The sequence below is a fragment of the Triturus cristatus genome, chromosome 7, assembly GCF_964204655.1.
Source record: "Triturus cristatus chromosome 7, aTriCri1.1, whole genome shotgun sequence".
Classification (NCBI taxonomy): Eukaryota; Metazoa; Chordata; class Amphibia; order Caudata; family Salamandridae; genus Triturus; species Triturus cristatus.
Window position 1 is genome coordinate 316,344,836 of NC_140590.1, and position 14,649 is coordinate 316,359,484.

The window sequence follows — 14,649 nt, forward strand, 5'->3', positions numbered from 1 at the left end:
GCATCTGCAGGACTTCACGTATCTCTCTTATTTATGCCCATCACTTTCTGCTTGTCTTACTCCACCCTCAAGATAACACCTGTCTGAAACATCTGTTTGCACATCACTTTCCGTTTCTTTAATTTGTATGTAATAAACATCTTGTCTCGTTCCCATGCATGCAAATCAATCTTTTCTTTGAACTATTGTTCAGATCTCAGAGTGTGCACATATCCTCTCTTTTATGCTCATCACTTTCTATCTCAGTTCCCTGTCAGCACATTATCTGTTTTCAGATTCAGCTATGTGTGATTTGTTCGTTTCAGGTGCACTGTTTTTCATGTTGTTAGATTTTTGTTACAGGTTATTGGTTGTAATTACATTTGAAACTAGAGCCAAGTGAAACTAAAAGTGTGCAGCAGAAATTTGGGTGATTACTAATTTTGTTGAAACCATGAACTGTTATTCTGTATGTCTGTTTTAGAAAGTACTCACTGGCAAAAATAACTGAAGTGATTAATGTAATATCCCCTACAAGATAATTTGGACAATTAATTTTGTGGTAAGAGAAGATGTTATTGCTCATTGACAGATTTCTGTAAGCTGGATGGAATGCGTTTCTTGGTGACACACTATCTGGATCGTCCGGAGGCCGTTTTGCGTAGTGAGACAGCCCACCTTATCGGGACCTGTAGCCAGAATGTCCCATTTGTTCAAGAGCACGTTCTCTCCCTGGGAGCCATGGGGAAGCTCCTGCGTCTGCTGGATTTGGATTGCAATGAGACGGTTCGGATAAAAGCTCTATTTGCCATTTCATGTGAGTATTGCTCCTTTTAAGATTGCCCTGCATGTCACATCGTGAGATGTCCCACAACCATTGTATTTTTCTTTCATACGTGTGCTTCAGCCTGTAAGTCAATTTAAATGAACAATGGCAATCAGTAGTATGTGGGAACTTTTCAGCAACACCTCTGTGCGTCGATAAGTGGTTCCACACTAAAGGAAATGATGATTAGGAACTATATAGGCATCTCACCTGCGCACTGACGTTAGTTCCTTTCTTTCCTCGCTACCAGACACGGACCCAGAGCTCCCTTTTGTTTCTCAGAGGCATTTATTTCATATTTTATGTGAAAAATATAGTGTGCAAGGGAATATCACCCCAAAAATGAAACTTTTTAAGCCCTCAATGTACTGGCTCAGACAACTGTCTGCGACATATCCCTGTCAGGTGTGCCAGTGGTGCCTGGGGTCGAGATATGACTTTAAGGCCTGCAGTGACTGCACATCTATGAATCTAAAGGCCATCCGAGATCGTGAAGCTCTACATCACCAAGCTTAAGAAATCAGCAAAATCCTGACGGAGATCCTCAACACGTTCATCACTAGAGCCACCATCCCGCCACATGAAAGTATACGGAGGTAAAGCCTCTTCTGAACAAAACCCTCTGCCCACCCCAGCAAACACAAGAATTACCGACCCATCCCACTACTCCCCTTCTCAGCCAAGGTCTTGGAGAAAGCCATCAGCCTCCAGCTCACTGAATACCTAGAACGGAACAACTTTCATGACGTGTCCCATTCGGGCTTCCGTGCTAACCACAGCATCGAGATCGCTGCTACAGACAACATCATACTCCTCCTCGACCAGGGGGAAAGAGCAACCCTCATCCTCATGCCTAAAATTGAATTTAATTGCCCATTCTTAAAGATAGTTTTTAAGTGATTGTATACTTGTAATTTTATTTTTTACCTGTACTACTCACTGGTCTCTGCTCCCCCGGTACGCCATGGCAATTCTTGCCGATTGTGTGGAGTGAAGCAGCACAACTTCCGATTAGGGGTCATAGGTCTGTGCTTTATGCTCTGCCAGACGCCAGCTATAAAATAGAATGCTGGGTCCAATGTGCAGCGGACGTGCGCAGCAGGCGCGCCAAAGGCAAGCCCGTTCGCGCCCCGATCGCTCCGAGGGCTGGAGATGCACTGCCTTTTTAACCCAGGCAAGGAGTCCAGGATTACTTGGTCAGGTAAAGACCTCCACTCCCTTAACAAACCCGATCACTGCTGCTTACGAATTGATTCTAGTCCGGATCTTTTAAAACTTATGTGTAACAACTGTAGCTATCATATCTCCTGCCAGAATACACTGCTTATTGCTAATTCCTCTCCTCTCAAAAATCTCCAATTAATTCGGTCTCGCTCTTATTAACACACTGTCATTGGTAAAACATGCCCACAAATTTGCTTAATTCATTGAAAGTCATCAGCTGGATGTCATATTGATTACAGAAACTTGGGCAAAGAATCACTCCAGTCCTGATCTCCTAGCTGCAACTCCTGTAGGATATTCTATGACCAGAGTAGACAGATTGAACAAAAAAGGAGGAGGTTTAGGGATAATCTACAAAAGTAACTTCAAGAGTAAAACTGACTCCGCACCCAATCCAGAATGTGAGACTCTTTCCTTTTGCTTGGAGTTAACCAATAACTAATCATTCAGAGGCCTGCTTACTTATCGCCCCGCTGGTCCAAGACGTGACTTTCTACAATCCATCTATACTCTGGTCGAGGGGGGGATGATGGCGGCAACAACGATTTTACAGTATTTGTAGACTTCAACTTTCATCTGGATTGTGCAAAAGATAAAGATACAGAAGCTATCTTAGATATTATGAATGCGTTCAATATCCCCCAATTAATACATCAGCCCACTCACGTTGCTGGTCATATATTAGATGCTATTTTTTCCAATAACCACTTTATTTCTGGCAAGGAGCTTCTCCCGCTTACATGGTCTGACCATCAAGCTATTGTTTTCGAATTAACTGTTTCCTCCTCTACTCAAATCAGAAAAGTAGACCCCAACCCTACTTCGTATGATATCACAATCTGCACCTTGGTTTACAGAAACACTTGCCCTTGAAAACAAAAATGTAGAATGTTTGAAAGGAAATGGAGATCCAACTACAACTCCTCTGACAAAGAAATATATAAACTCTCCCTTGTTAAGTATAAGGCAGTTATTACTAATGAAAAATCTATCTTTTTTTACGCAGCAAATTGAAGTCTCCAAAAATTCTACTAGAGAACTCTTCCAGGTTATAAATAAACTTACTAAAGCCCAGAGACTTAACGGATTCAACAATAATCAATCTTTCTGAGAAAAAATAGCCTCTTATTTTCATGACAAAGTTGAACAAATCTACAATCAAGTCACTTCTTTTAGAATGGTTGATTCTAGTGTCAGTCCTCCCATAGCTCAATTCTCTACTAATGATTCCAACTTCCAGTTAGTAGCTCCCTATCTATACTCAGTCAATTCTCGTTTACCACAGTATCAGAAGTCCTCAACTTAATCAATTCCACCAAATCCGGGTCACCCTTTGACCCCAGCCCTCCTTCCATACTTAGAGATCCCTCATACCTAACCAACACTTTAATGGGATGTTTAATACTGGGACCTTTCCCTATATGTGGAAAAAGGACTCCATCTTGCCACTGCTTAAGAAGCCTAATCTAGACCCAGATAATCCTGCAAATTATCGTCCCAATTCCAGGCTAAAATTTCCTGCAGAAATAGTAGAAAATTAATAAATACACAATTGACCCAGTCATTCAGGTAAATCAGTTACTGGACCCTACACAATTCGGCTTTAGTGCCGAGCATAGCAAAGAGACGGCACTAATAAAGACCACGGATGAGTTAAGAACCATCCTGGACAGTGGAGGCTAAGCAGCTCTCCTTCTTCGCGATCTGTTTGCGGCCTTCGACACGGTTGAACATGTCACTCTTATTGATAGTCTCAAAAAACGTGGCATGACCATCAAAACTGTTGCTTTGCTTCAGTCTTTTTTAACAGGTAGAGATCACTAAGTCATGCTGGAGAAATTTTCATCTAGGTCATTCTCGCTTCCTTGTGGGTCGTCAGGGATCCTCCCTGAGCCCATTACTCTTCAGTATTCATGTCAGCGAACTGGCCTCCCTGATCAGATCTTTTGGGTTCTCCCCCACCTCTTATGCTGACGATACACAGATCATTGTGTCGGCCTCCAACTATTTCCCAGTTTTACGACAGTATGAGAGCTGTCCGCAATTGGATGGGCAAATCTTGCCTTAAGCTGAACTCTGATAAAACCGAGGTCATACTTTTCAGTAATAGACCACATTTCCGGTGTCCACTTTGTTGGCCATCTGGGCTAGGAACACTCCCCACTCCGGTTCAAAAAGTGAGAAATTTAGGAATACTTATAGATGATAAATTAAACTTATCCATTCAGTTATCTCTTCTAGTTTTAATACCTTGAGAATTATCAGGAAGATCCTTCTGTTCATTCCACTTAATTCAAGAAAAACTGTAATTTCATTACCAATTCTTACCAAATAAGACTTTGTCAAACTTTAAAAAAAAAAAAATTGAAAAAGTTACAGAGTGTACAGAATGCGGCGGCTAGACTTATTCTTGATCTCCACAAGTTCCAACCTGTGTCTGCCTCCGTCAGGGGACTTCACTGGCTTTCAGTGAGCAACCGAATTAAATGGAAGGCGTTGTGTTTTACCTATAAAGCTTTGGTGACTCAGGTCCTTGTCTGCCCAAACAGTCCCTAACCTGGTACATTCCCAGAAGAGACTTCTGATCTATAAACACCATGAGGGCCTCCCGTCCGAATTTTAAGAAACTCCAATAGGGAGGCAGCTGTTTTTCTTCAGAAGCTTCAGCACTTTGGAACGGCCTGCCTATAAGCATTAAAGCAGCTCCCACCTTATTGATATTCAGGAGGCTGCTCAAAACGTGGCTTTTTAACATCTAATCCTCAACAGCGGAGTCTAAGGATGTCGTCAAGAGGCGCCAAAACTGGGAAAAGCAATAAGTTAAAGGCAGTCCAGCCCTCGCAAGTCAGCACTGCTCCTGGTGAAGATATGACGTTGGACAATTCTACAAAAGGTAAACGAGAGGCTAGCAGCCTCAAAAGGGCCACGGGGAAACATGGGGGCAGCGGGGGTGCTTTGGGTACAAGGGAGAGCTCTCAACCAACTATAGTTAAAATGCTCACTGGACCCAAGGCACCACCTCTTAATTCAGACACTGCCTTAGACAATGCCTCAAGCTTCACACCCTCTGCTATGCTTGAACCAGATCGCTAGCTTATAGAAGCTCAAAGGAGTCTGAACCCTGAACCAAAGCCCGCTGTGCTAAAAGAAAGCTGCACGCTCACACAAAAGGAAGTATCTCACGCTCTCAGGAGGTAGCAGGAAAATCAAAGTAGCACAGAGGGAACGGTGGCCTTAGTGAACTTTTCTGCTAACTTGCTTACTATTACTCCTCCAACTGAAGATGTAGCGAGAGCCATATCAGACTCAGGCTTACTGTCAATTCCGGGTCCGCCCTCACAACCTTTTCAGTTCCAAGTTCCACCAAGCAGTTGGATGAAATCGAGACTGGTTCAAATTGCCTAGTCACAGGTATCACGGACTATATTCTAGGAGTAGAACCCAACCCTGGCCTCCGAGCCCCCTGGACCCCAGAGATCAATGGTGAAAATTTCTACTCTGTCTCAGATGGTTCTCTGACAACCTCAGACGGAGATCAAACTAGCTCTAGCGAAGATGTCAGCATCGACCTTTCTAAAAATACAGGAACTGTGCAGCGCCAGAAGAAAATCTGAAATCCTCCGAAGAGACGCAGCCAACTCAAATGGGACTATTCAGATTCGCAAATGTCCTATCCCCTGTGCGAAGAAACTGAACAGACTTCAACCTGGGAAAATACTAAACCAACAACCGAGATTCTGGCAGGACCCTCCCTTGCCTCAATTCTAGCCTCTATTAAAGAATTTCAAGAAGAGGTCCGCTCCGACAATCTAGCAGCTGAGGGGGCTGCTAAAAAGCTGCAAGGGGGCTTACGAAAACTTAATAAAATATGTACTGACATTAGTGATCGTGTCAGTATGGTTGAATGCCGAACAGAAAACCTAGAATCATAAGTATCTGTTCTAAAAGATCAGGGGTCAGCTCACGACGCATGCTTGATGGACATCAGGATGAAAATGGAGGAGCAAGAAAATCGACAGCGCAGAAACAATCTGCGCCTACTAGGTATCCCGGAAGGAGCTGAGGGAGACGACCAAAGGCGATACATCGTGAAGCTGCTGCGCAAAACCTTCCAGGATCAATCGAGTTGGGACTGGGACAATGAAGTTCAACGAGCACATAGCTTCCCCTTTAATCTAAAACAACGACGAGATGGCAGCAACTCATCTGGAGAAAAACCTAGGGCTTTCTTAGTGTTCTTTGGGAACTTCCTCCTTAGACAATTTGTCTATGATCAGGCCCGCCCGAACTCATTAAAGGGTGCCAACGGTGTGTTGTTCTTCGCTGAACCCAACTTCTGTCATACAACGGTAGAGCGCAGATGGCATCTGCGCCAACTAATTACCCCCTTTCAGCAGCTAGGTGCCCAAGTGTTTTTAATGAATCCTGCCAGATTGAAAGTTATCCTCAATGGGTCTACCCAGATCTTCGTGTCCGAGGTCAAGGCAAGGCAATACCTGGGGGAGGTCAAGGCAAAAAAAAGGGAACAAGTAAAGGCTAGAAAAAAATTATCAGAACAAGAGATATATGTTAAGGTGGTCCAATGGTATAACTTTCCCTTATTACGTCTGATCGATGGGGAAGTTACCTACCAGATATATATTTTGGGGCCTTTTTGATAAACCGGCAGGGGTTGGGAGCCCTCTCTTTCACTGGATTCGATCTAGTAGTTAGATCTTGTGTTGCCCCCCTTGTGCTCAAATACATATGGTACAACTAGTCCAAGGCTGATAATCTCTTAGGTTAAAATATAAGGTGCGGCCTAGCGGCAAGGAGTTTTCACTGATAACCATCATTCAGGGTTTCCCTGATGGGTCTATGTTTGGAGGAGGGAGGGATGGGGGGGAATGTGAGGGTCACGGCAAGGTGGTGGTGGGGATCATGTTATTTGAAAGTTTTATATCGTCAGGTGGCACTAAAACAGAAAAAGAAGGGAAAAAAACAAAGTAAAGAGAAAGAGAATAGAAAAAGGAAAAATTCACAAAAGAGTAATTACCAGGTTGATGTGGGGCACGCAAAATGTATGATGGTCAAAGCTGTACCCTCAAGAGTAAAGCAAAAAATAAGTATTTAGTATGAATAACCAATATTCCTTAAAAATTGTGTCTGTTAATATCTGTGGTCTGAACGTCGCCCTGAAAAGACAGAAGGTAGCTCAGGGTCTCCGCTTAATGGGAGCTGAAGTAATCACCCTCCAGGAAACACACGTAGAGGGATCCCAGAAACATTTATTGAACTCTCTGGGGTATAGGGTTATTGGAGGGACCACACTTGGGGCAAAGACAAGAGGGGTAGCTGTTTTGGCTCAAAACAGACACCCACTGAATGCATGCAGGATGAAAACCGACCCTCTTGGTAGATGGGTTATTGCGGAATGTCATCTTCCCCATAATTTGGCCTTTACACTATGTTCCATTTATGGGAGCAATACAGATGACCCCAGGGTTATTAACTGGATCACATGCTAGCTTGCACACTCGCCAATGGTAATATGTGGGGACCTAAACATCAATCTACCTAGCAATTGGAAAGCAAGTGATCACCGGCCCTATACAGGGAGGAAGCCCAAAGTATACCAAGCCCTACACGATCTAATCCAAACCCACGGGCTTAGGGATGTATGGGCCACTTTAAAACCTACTCAGCCTGGCTATACATACTTCTCAGCCCCGCATCTTTCTCTTGCTAGATTAGATTATTTTTTTGTTTCTTCTTCATTACTCCAAGGTTGCTCTAGAGAGACCGCCCCATGTTTCATGTCAGATCACAATCCTCTCATTTTAAACATTAGTGGGCTGGGTATTAGGGGGGAAAACTTGAACTGGAGCTTCGAAAGAGCCTTACTTTATGATGAAGGATATCAATTATATATGCAGGTGTGGATCAAAGAGTTTCTAGAGATCACAGGGTCTGCAGCAATGAGATTCGTATGGGATGCCATGAAGGTGGGTATCCATGGGGAAACCCTTCAGTACTCTATAAGGAAGAACAAAAAAGAGAAAGAACAGCTCTTAAGGATGCAAGATAAGATGAAAAAAGCAGAGAAGAAACTAACCCTAGCAGTTCAAACGGGTGTAGAAATCGAAGCTCCTCTATTAGAAGTAATAGCCAGCAAGGCTGAAATAGGGTCTATATTCGCTGAGAAAACCACTGCAAAATGGGCTTCTGGTAGAGAAAAAAATATATGAATGTGGCGACAGCATTGGCCATCAACTTGCCCTTAGAATCAGACAGCAATTGTCTGCCAGTGAGATTACATCAATCCAACTCAGCTCTGGCGAGATCACGAATGATGCAAACAGTATTCGCAAGGCATTCTGTGAATTTTACCAGAATCTGTATTCCGAGGTCAATGTAGGGTCTTTAAAATTGAGAGAGGATGAAATTTTGGCATATCTGGACCAAATTACCCTAGCGGAACTCAGTGTAGAAGATCAGGATCAACTTGAGGAATCCCCCGCATGGGACGAGATAGCTAAAGCCGTGGCAAGCCTTCCTGATGGGAAAGCGGCTGGTGCTGATAACATCCCGGTATAGTTTTACAAAATATTCGCCCCTCAGTTAAACACTCTCTTTACTTTATTGGTAGTTTCTATCTTTAACGGTGCACCTCACCCAGATTCCTGGTCCAACGCCAAGATAGTAATATTCCCAAAGAAGGATAAATCTCCACTTGAAATGGGATCATACCGACCAATAACTTCAATTAATTGTGACTCTAAAATTTACGCAAAAATCTTCGCAACAAGACTATCCCTAAGAATAGAGTCCCTGGTATCACCATGGCAACATGGGTTTATCCCCTAAAAACTCACACATCTGCAGGGCCATCACCATGCTAGATGCAGCTCGCACATTCTACTTGACGCTGAAAAAGCATTTGAGCGGGTCTCCTGGTCATTCCTCTCGGGTGTTATGAGAAAAATTTGCTTTGGCCCCAAGGCAATTCGCGCCATACAAGCTCTCTACAATAACCCCACAGCTAATATATCAATTAATGGGATCCTGATGGAGCAGATTAAAATATCACGGGGGACTCGCCAAGGTTGTCCGTGCTCACCCCTGCTCTTCGCCCTATATATAGATCCTTTTATAAAGGCAATAGAAAACAATCAATCTATTCGAGCGGTGAGCAGACTTGGACTAGATAATAAGATCATGGCTTATGCCGACGATCTGGCTGTAGTAACCCCTGATCCTTTAAGCGCTGTCAATGCTCTAGAACAAGAGGCAAAACATTTTTGAAAAATCTCGGGGTACGCCCTTAATCAAGACAAAACCCAGATTAATACAAACAACCAAACTAACTGGATAGATGGCCGGGTGGTTAAAACTGCGAAATATCTGGGGGTAATCTTAGCTGCTAACACCGACCTGATAGTAGAGAAAAACTTGATCCCGCTGGCGACAGAGACTAAAAGGGCGCTCAAACAGCTAAATAATTTACATCTAACCATCGTGGGGCGGTGTAATGTTATTAAAATGTCTCATTTCCCAAAGCTATTATACTATACTTTTTTTAGGGCTATCCCTTTAGAGATTGGCAAAGCAATGCTTCAGAGATTTGACCAGATTTTCTCCCAATTTGTCTGGTCATACTCTTGACCAAGGAGAGCTTACAAACTGCTTTCCCTCCCCCGGGATAGAGTTGGTTCGGCGCTCCCTAATTTAAGATTTTACTGTTGGGCCTCGGTCATGCAATATAGCGCGGAGCTGCTCCAAGAACATTCATTTATTCCAAATGCAGGCCCCCCGTCGCCCTTTCAATTGATACTGGGGGAAGAGACCCGTGGATGTCTCTGGCGGCAGCTTTCTTTCGGATATTATAAATGGGTAAGATTCAAGACCCTGATGAGTACCTATAAAGTGTTCCGCAACATCCGTAAAACTTTAGGGCTGGGCAGACTGAACTACTATTCTCCTATTAATAATAATCTTAATCTACCAGCAATTTTCGGGGCTTCCTATCTTCAAGAATGGTACAGAGCGGGAATCCTAAAAATGGGAGACCTGATAACTACCGATGGTATTAAAACATTCTGTGAACTTAAAACAAAATATCATCTGAGGTAACAAGAGACTTTCAAATATATTGCTGTAAGAGACTTTCTGACACGTAAGACCGGGGGGACTGCCTTTTTTTCCAAAATAGACCTTATTGACAAACTAAAAAATCCCACTTTACCCAGAATTGGATATATCTATGCTACATTAATCAGTTTAATGCCTGATGATATGCGTAGTATAGTTAATAAATGGCAAGCAAAACTGAATATTCCTTTTAACATCTTTAACCAGGCCATACGATCCGCTAAGAACGATCTACTATCTGCTAAGCTACAGGCACAATTTTATAAGACCGCATTTTTTAAATATATCACACCTAGCAGAGTTGCTAAACAGGGGAACAGGGACAGGAACACTCTGCCCTAGAGGCTTGGAATATAGCACAGACTCTATACACATGTTCGCAACTTGTCCCCAACTTTCACCTCTGCTGGGACAGATACAAGGCTTCTTTATTAAAGTCCTTTCTCAGGAAATTCAGTTAACTCCTATGATTGTTTTACTAGGTACGCAAGATAATATTAGCAGAACGAATGGGGGCGCCCTAACTTTTGTGGCTATGACCATATTACGTCTTTGTATAGCTTCATCCTGGATAGATCCAAACACCCATTATTCTCTCACTGGTTAGCCTGATTGATAGCTACTTGCCATATGGAAAAGGCCATATTCTCAAGGAAGGGAATCCAGGGAAAAAAGAAGAGTCTACCTATCTGGGAACCCTTAACTGCTTGGCTCGGATAGATACATACAATGGGGTCTCCGAAATGTAAGCATTAATTCATGTTTTTGCTCACTCTTTTTGGTACTTCCTGGTTAATTCCATGAATTTAGAATGTAGGTGATACCCTAGGTTAAGAAAGTTCATCCTGTATGACTCTCAGGGAACTCATGACAGTCACTATTTTTTTTAACATTATTAGTGCCATGCAGTGTTCAAATGCATAGCTACAAAGTATATGTTTTGCTATCAGAGTATGTTTTTTTTCTTTCTTTTTTACAATACAACTCTGATCTCTTTCTCTCTCTCCCCCTCTCTCCCCCTCTCTCCCCCTCTCTCCCCCTCTCTCCCCCTCTCTCCCCCTCTCTCCCCCTCTCTCCCCCTCTCTCCCCCTCTCTTCCCCTCTCTTCCCCTCTCTCCCCCTCTCTCCCCCTCTCTCCCCCTCTCTCCCCCTCTCTTCCCCTCTCTCCCCCTCTCTCCCCCTCTCTCCCCCTCTCTCCCCCTCTCTCCCCCTCTCTCCCCCTCTCTCCCCCTCTCTCCCCCTCTCTCCCCCTCTCTCCCCCTCTCTCCCCCTCTCTCCCCCTCTCTCCCCCTCTCTCCCCCTCTCTCCCCCTCTCTTCCCCTCTCTCCCCCTCTCACCCCCCTCTCCCTCTCTCTCTTTTTATTGATTTTTTTTGTTGACATTAGAAAATGCTTATTTGTATTAGGCCATTCTTCACCATGAGTCAATTTTGTTGTTGTAGCTTTGTGGGTGGGGGGGTGGAGGGAGGACATGGTCGAGGGGTTTGCTCGACATGGCTCTTATCTTTGTATTGACTTTTGTATTTAAAAAAAAAAACAAAGAAGAAATTTGTTAACATAACATCCTCCTCGACCTCTCCGCCGTCTTCGACACCGTCTCCCATCACACCCTTATCACCAGACCCCATCACTTAGGCATCCAACTCAACGCTCTCAACTGGATTGTCTCCTTTGTCTACAGCCATCCACCCCCTTTCTCCTCCGAACCCAAGAACATCATTTGCGGTGTCCCCTAGGGTTCCGCCCTCAGCCCCACCTTCTTCAACACCTACATGACGCCTCTTGCAGACATTGCCCACACCCACAGACTCATCATCATCTCATACGCCGACGACACGTAGCTCATCCTATCCCTTACACACGATATGGACACGACCAGAGCCAATTTCCAGAACACCATGTCTGACATTGCCAACTGGATGATGGCCAACTGCCTTAAACTCAACTCAGATATGACGGATGTACTCATCTTTGGAAACAACTCCTCCCCTTGGGTGAACTCCTGGTGGCCTGCCACACTCTGCCACGCTCCTCCCTCCAACCATGCAACCTCGGGATCGTCCTGCACAGCCAACTAACCATGAACAACCAAGTCAATGCCGTCTCCTCCTTCTGCTTCCACACCTTGTGCATGTTCTGCAAGATCTTCCGATGGATCCCCACCTCCACCAGAAAAACAGTCACCCAAGCCCTCATCACCGCCTCGACTACGGCAACACACTCTAAGCTGGTACCACCAAGCAACTACTCAACCCCCTCCAGACAATTCAGAACACTGCAGCTAGACTCGTTCTCAACCTCCCCTTACAGAAAAGATGCCTCTACAAGCTCCTGACTCATGCCTACATAGCCCTCCACGACTCCAGACCCTCCTACATCAACCACTGCCTGACATTCCATCGAGCCACCAGGGAGCTGCACTCTTCCACAAACCCAACGCATCAACCGGACTGATGTGGTGGTCGTTCCTTCACCTACCGCGCCACCAAGTCCTAGAACGACGTCCCCCTCCACTTGCCCATCACTTGATGAATTCAGGAAAAGGCTCAAGACATGGCTCTTTGATCAAGGACGTTAGGACCCAGCGCTTGGAGACCTTCCAGGGTGACAAGCCGCGCTTTACAAGAAGTCCCCTGATTGATAAGAAGACCCCGTGACTAGACCGGTTAAAGTCGTAGTCCAAGTTGAGGGGTCCCGGTCCCATTCTTGCTCTAGAATTCTTCAAAGCTGTTCCAGAGGTCTGTCTTCGTTAACATCGAAATCATCCAGTAGCTCTAAAAATAAACATAAGAAATTGAAGTGTTACTCGGCCCTCTCTCGCCACTTGCATCCACCTGAGAAAGTGTGGGGGTGGCACCATGGATCCTAGTCTCGATCACACAGGAGCCAATCCTGCAACTGGTTCCAGCACAACCCGAGTTTTCGGGCCATGAAATGAAATGAAATGAAAATGTGACTTGTAGAGCGCTGCAGCTGCCCTGAGGCGTCCAGGCGCTAGAATCAGAGAAAGCCCTCATAAGGTTACTTTGTTAAGCATTAAACAGGTGAGGTTTTAGCTGTTTGCGGAAGCTGGTCAGGTTAGGGTTGTTTCTCAGCTGCAGAGGGAGGGTATTCCAAAGTTTGGAAACATTGTACGAAAAGGAGCGTCCTCCTGCTCTGGCTCTGCAGATTCTGGGAATCTTGGCTAGAAATGCCGTTGAGGAGCGGAGGATCTTGTTGGGCCTGTAGGGAGAAATCAGGGAGCGGTTAATGTCAGGGCCCGTTTCCCAGAATGTCTGGTGGGCAATGCAGAGTGCTTTGAATTTTATTCTGTCCTTGACAGGTAACCAGTGTAAGGTGTTTAGGCCGGTTTTTATTGAGGTCCTCCGAGGGATTCCCAGCAGCGCCCTGGCGGCACAGTTCTGGGTGCGTTGAAGCTTTTGTACGGTGTAGTCTGGTGCTCCCAAGTAGAGGGCGTTGTTAAAATCCAGACGAGATTGGATGAGGCCCTGTATGATTATTTGTTTGGCCTCGAAACGGAGGAGGGGAAGGACTTTTTTGATCACCCTAAGGAGGCCAAAACAAGTGGCTGATATCTTGGTGGCCTGTGTATTAAGGCTCAGAGATTTGTCGAGCCAAACGCCTAGGCTTTTGATGTTGTCTCTGGGGGGTGGGGCCACTCCCATGCTTGGTGGCCAGATCAGCTCTATGGTGGCAGGGGAGGCCGGGCCCAGGAGCATAAGCTCAGTTTTGTCATCATTGAGCTTTAGACATGAGCTCATCATCCAGCTCTTTACGTCTTCCAGGCAGGCCGCTAGGTCTGGTGGTGACTGGAGGTCGCTCTTCTGTGCAAGGGAAACCACCAGCTGGGTGTCGTCCGCATAGGAGATGATATTGACACCATGCGGACGAACAATCCCAGCCAATGGCCTCATGTATGCATTAAAGAGCGTAGGGCTTAGAGAGGAGCCCTGCGGGACTCCGCATCCTAGAGGACGACTGGATGAGCGGGATGTGCCGTTGAAGACCTGAAAGGTTCTGCCTGATAAAAAAGATTCGAACCATGTCAGGGCATCTCCGGTCACTCCTAAGTCGGCAAGGCGGGTCAGCAGGATTTTGTGGTGTACCGTGTCAAATGCGGCACTTAGATCGAGGAGGATCACTGCCACTGACCCTCCTCGATCCAGGATCCGTCTTGCCTCCTCAGTTACCGCCAGTAGGGCGGTCTCTGTCCCATGTTTGGCTCGAAAACCAGTTTGAGAGGAGTCGAGGAGGTGGTTTTCCTCGAAAAACGTTGTCAAGATGGTATTGACGTGTTTCTCCAAGATTTTTGACGCCCATGGGAGTAGCGAGATTGGGCGATAGTTACTGGGGTTGGCCGGGTCAAGGGAAGGTTTTTTCAGTAAAGCCCGCACCATAGCGTGCTTCCATGTCATGGGAACTGTCCTGCTTACTATGGAGGAGTTCAGTAGATCCAAGAGAATGGGAAAGATAGTTTTACTGGCCAGGCTCA

The 14,649-nt window shown here is 45.3% G+C and overlaps 1 protein-coding gene across 2 annotated transcripts in view; it reads left to right on the forward strand.

The window, feature by feature from the left end:
* The window catches only part of HSPBP1 (HSPA (Hsp70) binding protein 1), a 282,294-nt gene that overhangs the window by 88,327 nt on the left and 179,318 nt on the right, over positions 1 to 14,649 (forward strand). For both annotated transcript variants that reach the window (XM_085616381.1, XM_085616380.1), the window contains one exon: positions 572 to 796. In XM_085616381.1, the coding sequence (XP_085472507.1) occupies positions 572 to 796 (225 nt within the window). The remainder of the gene's footprint in view (positions 1 to 571; positions 797 to 14,649) is intronic.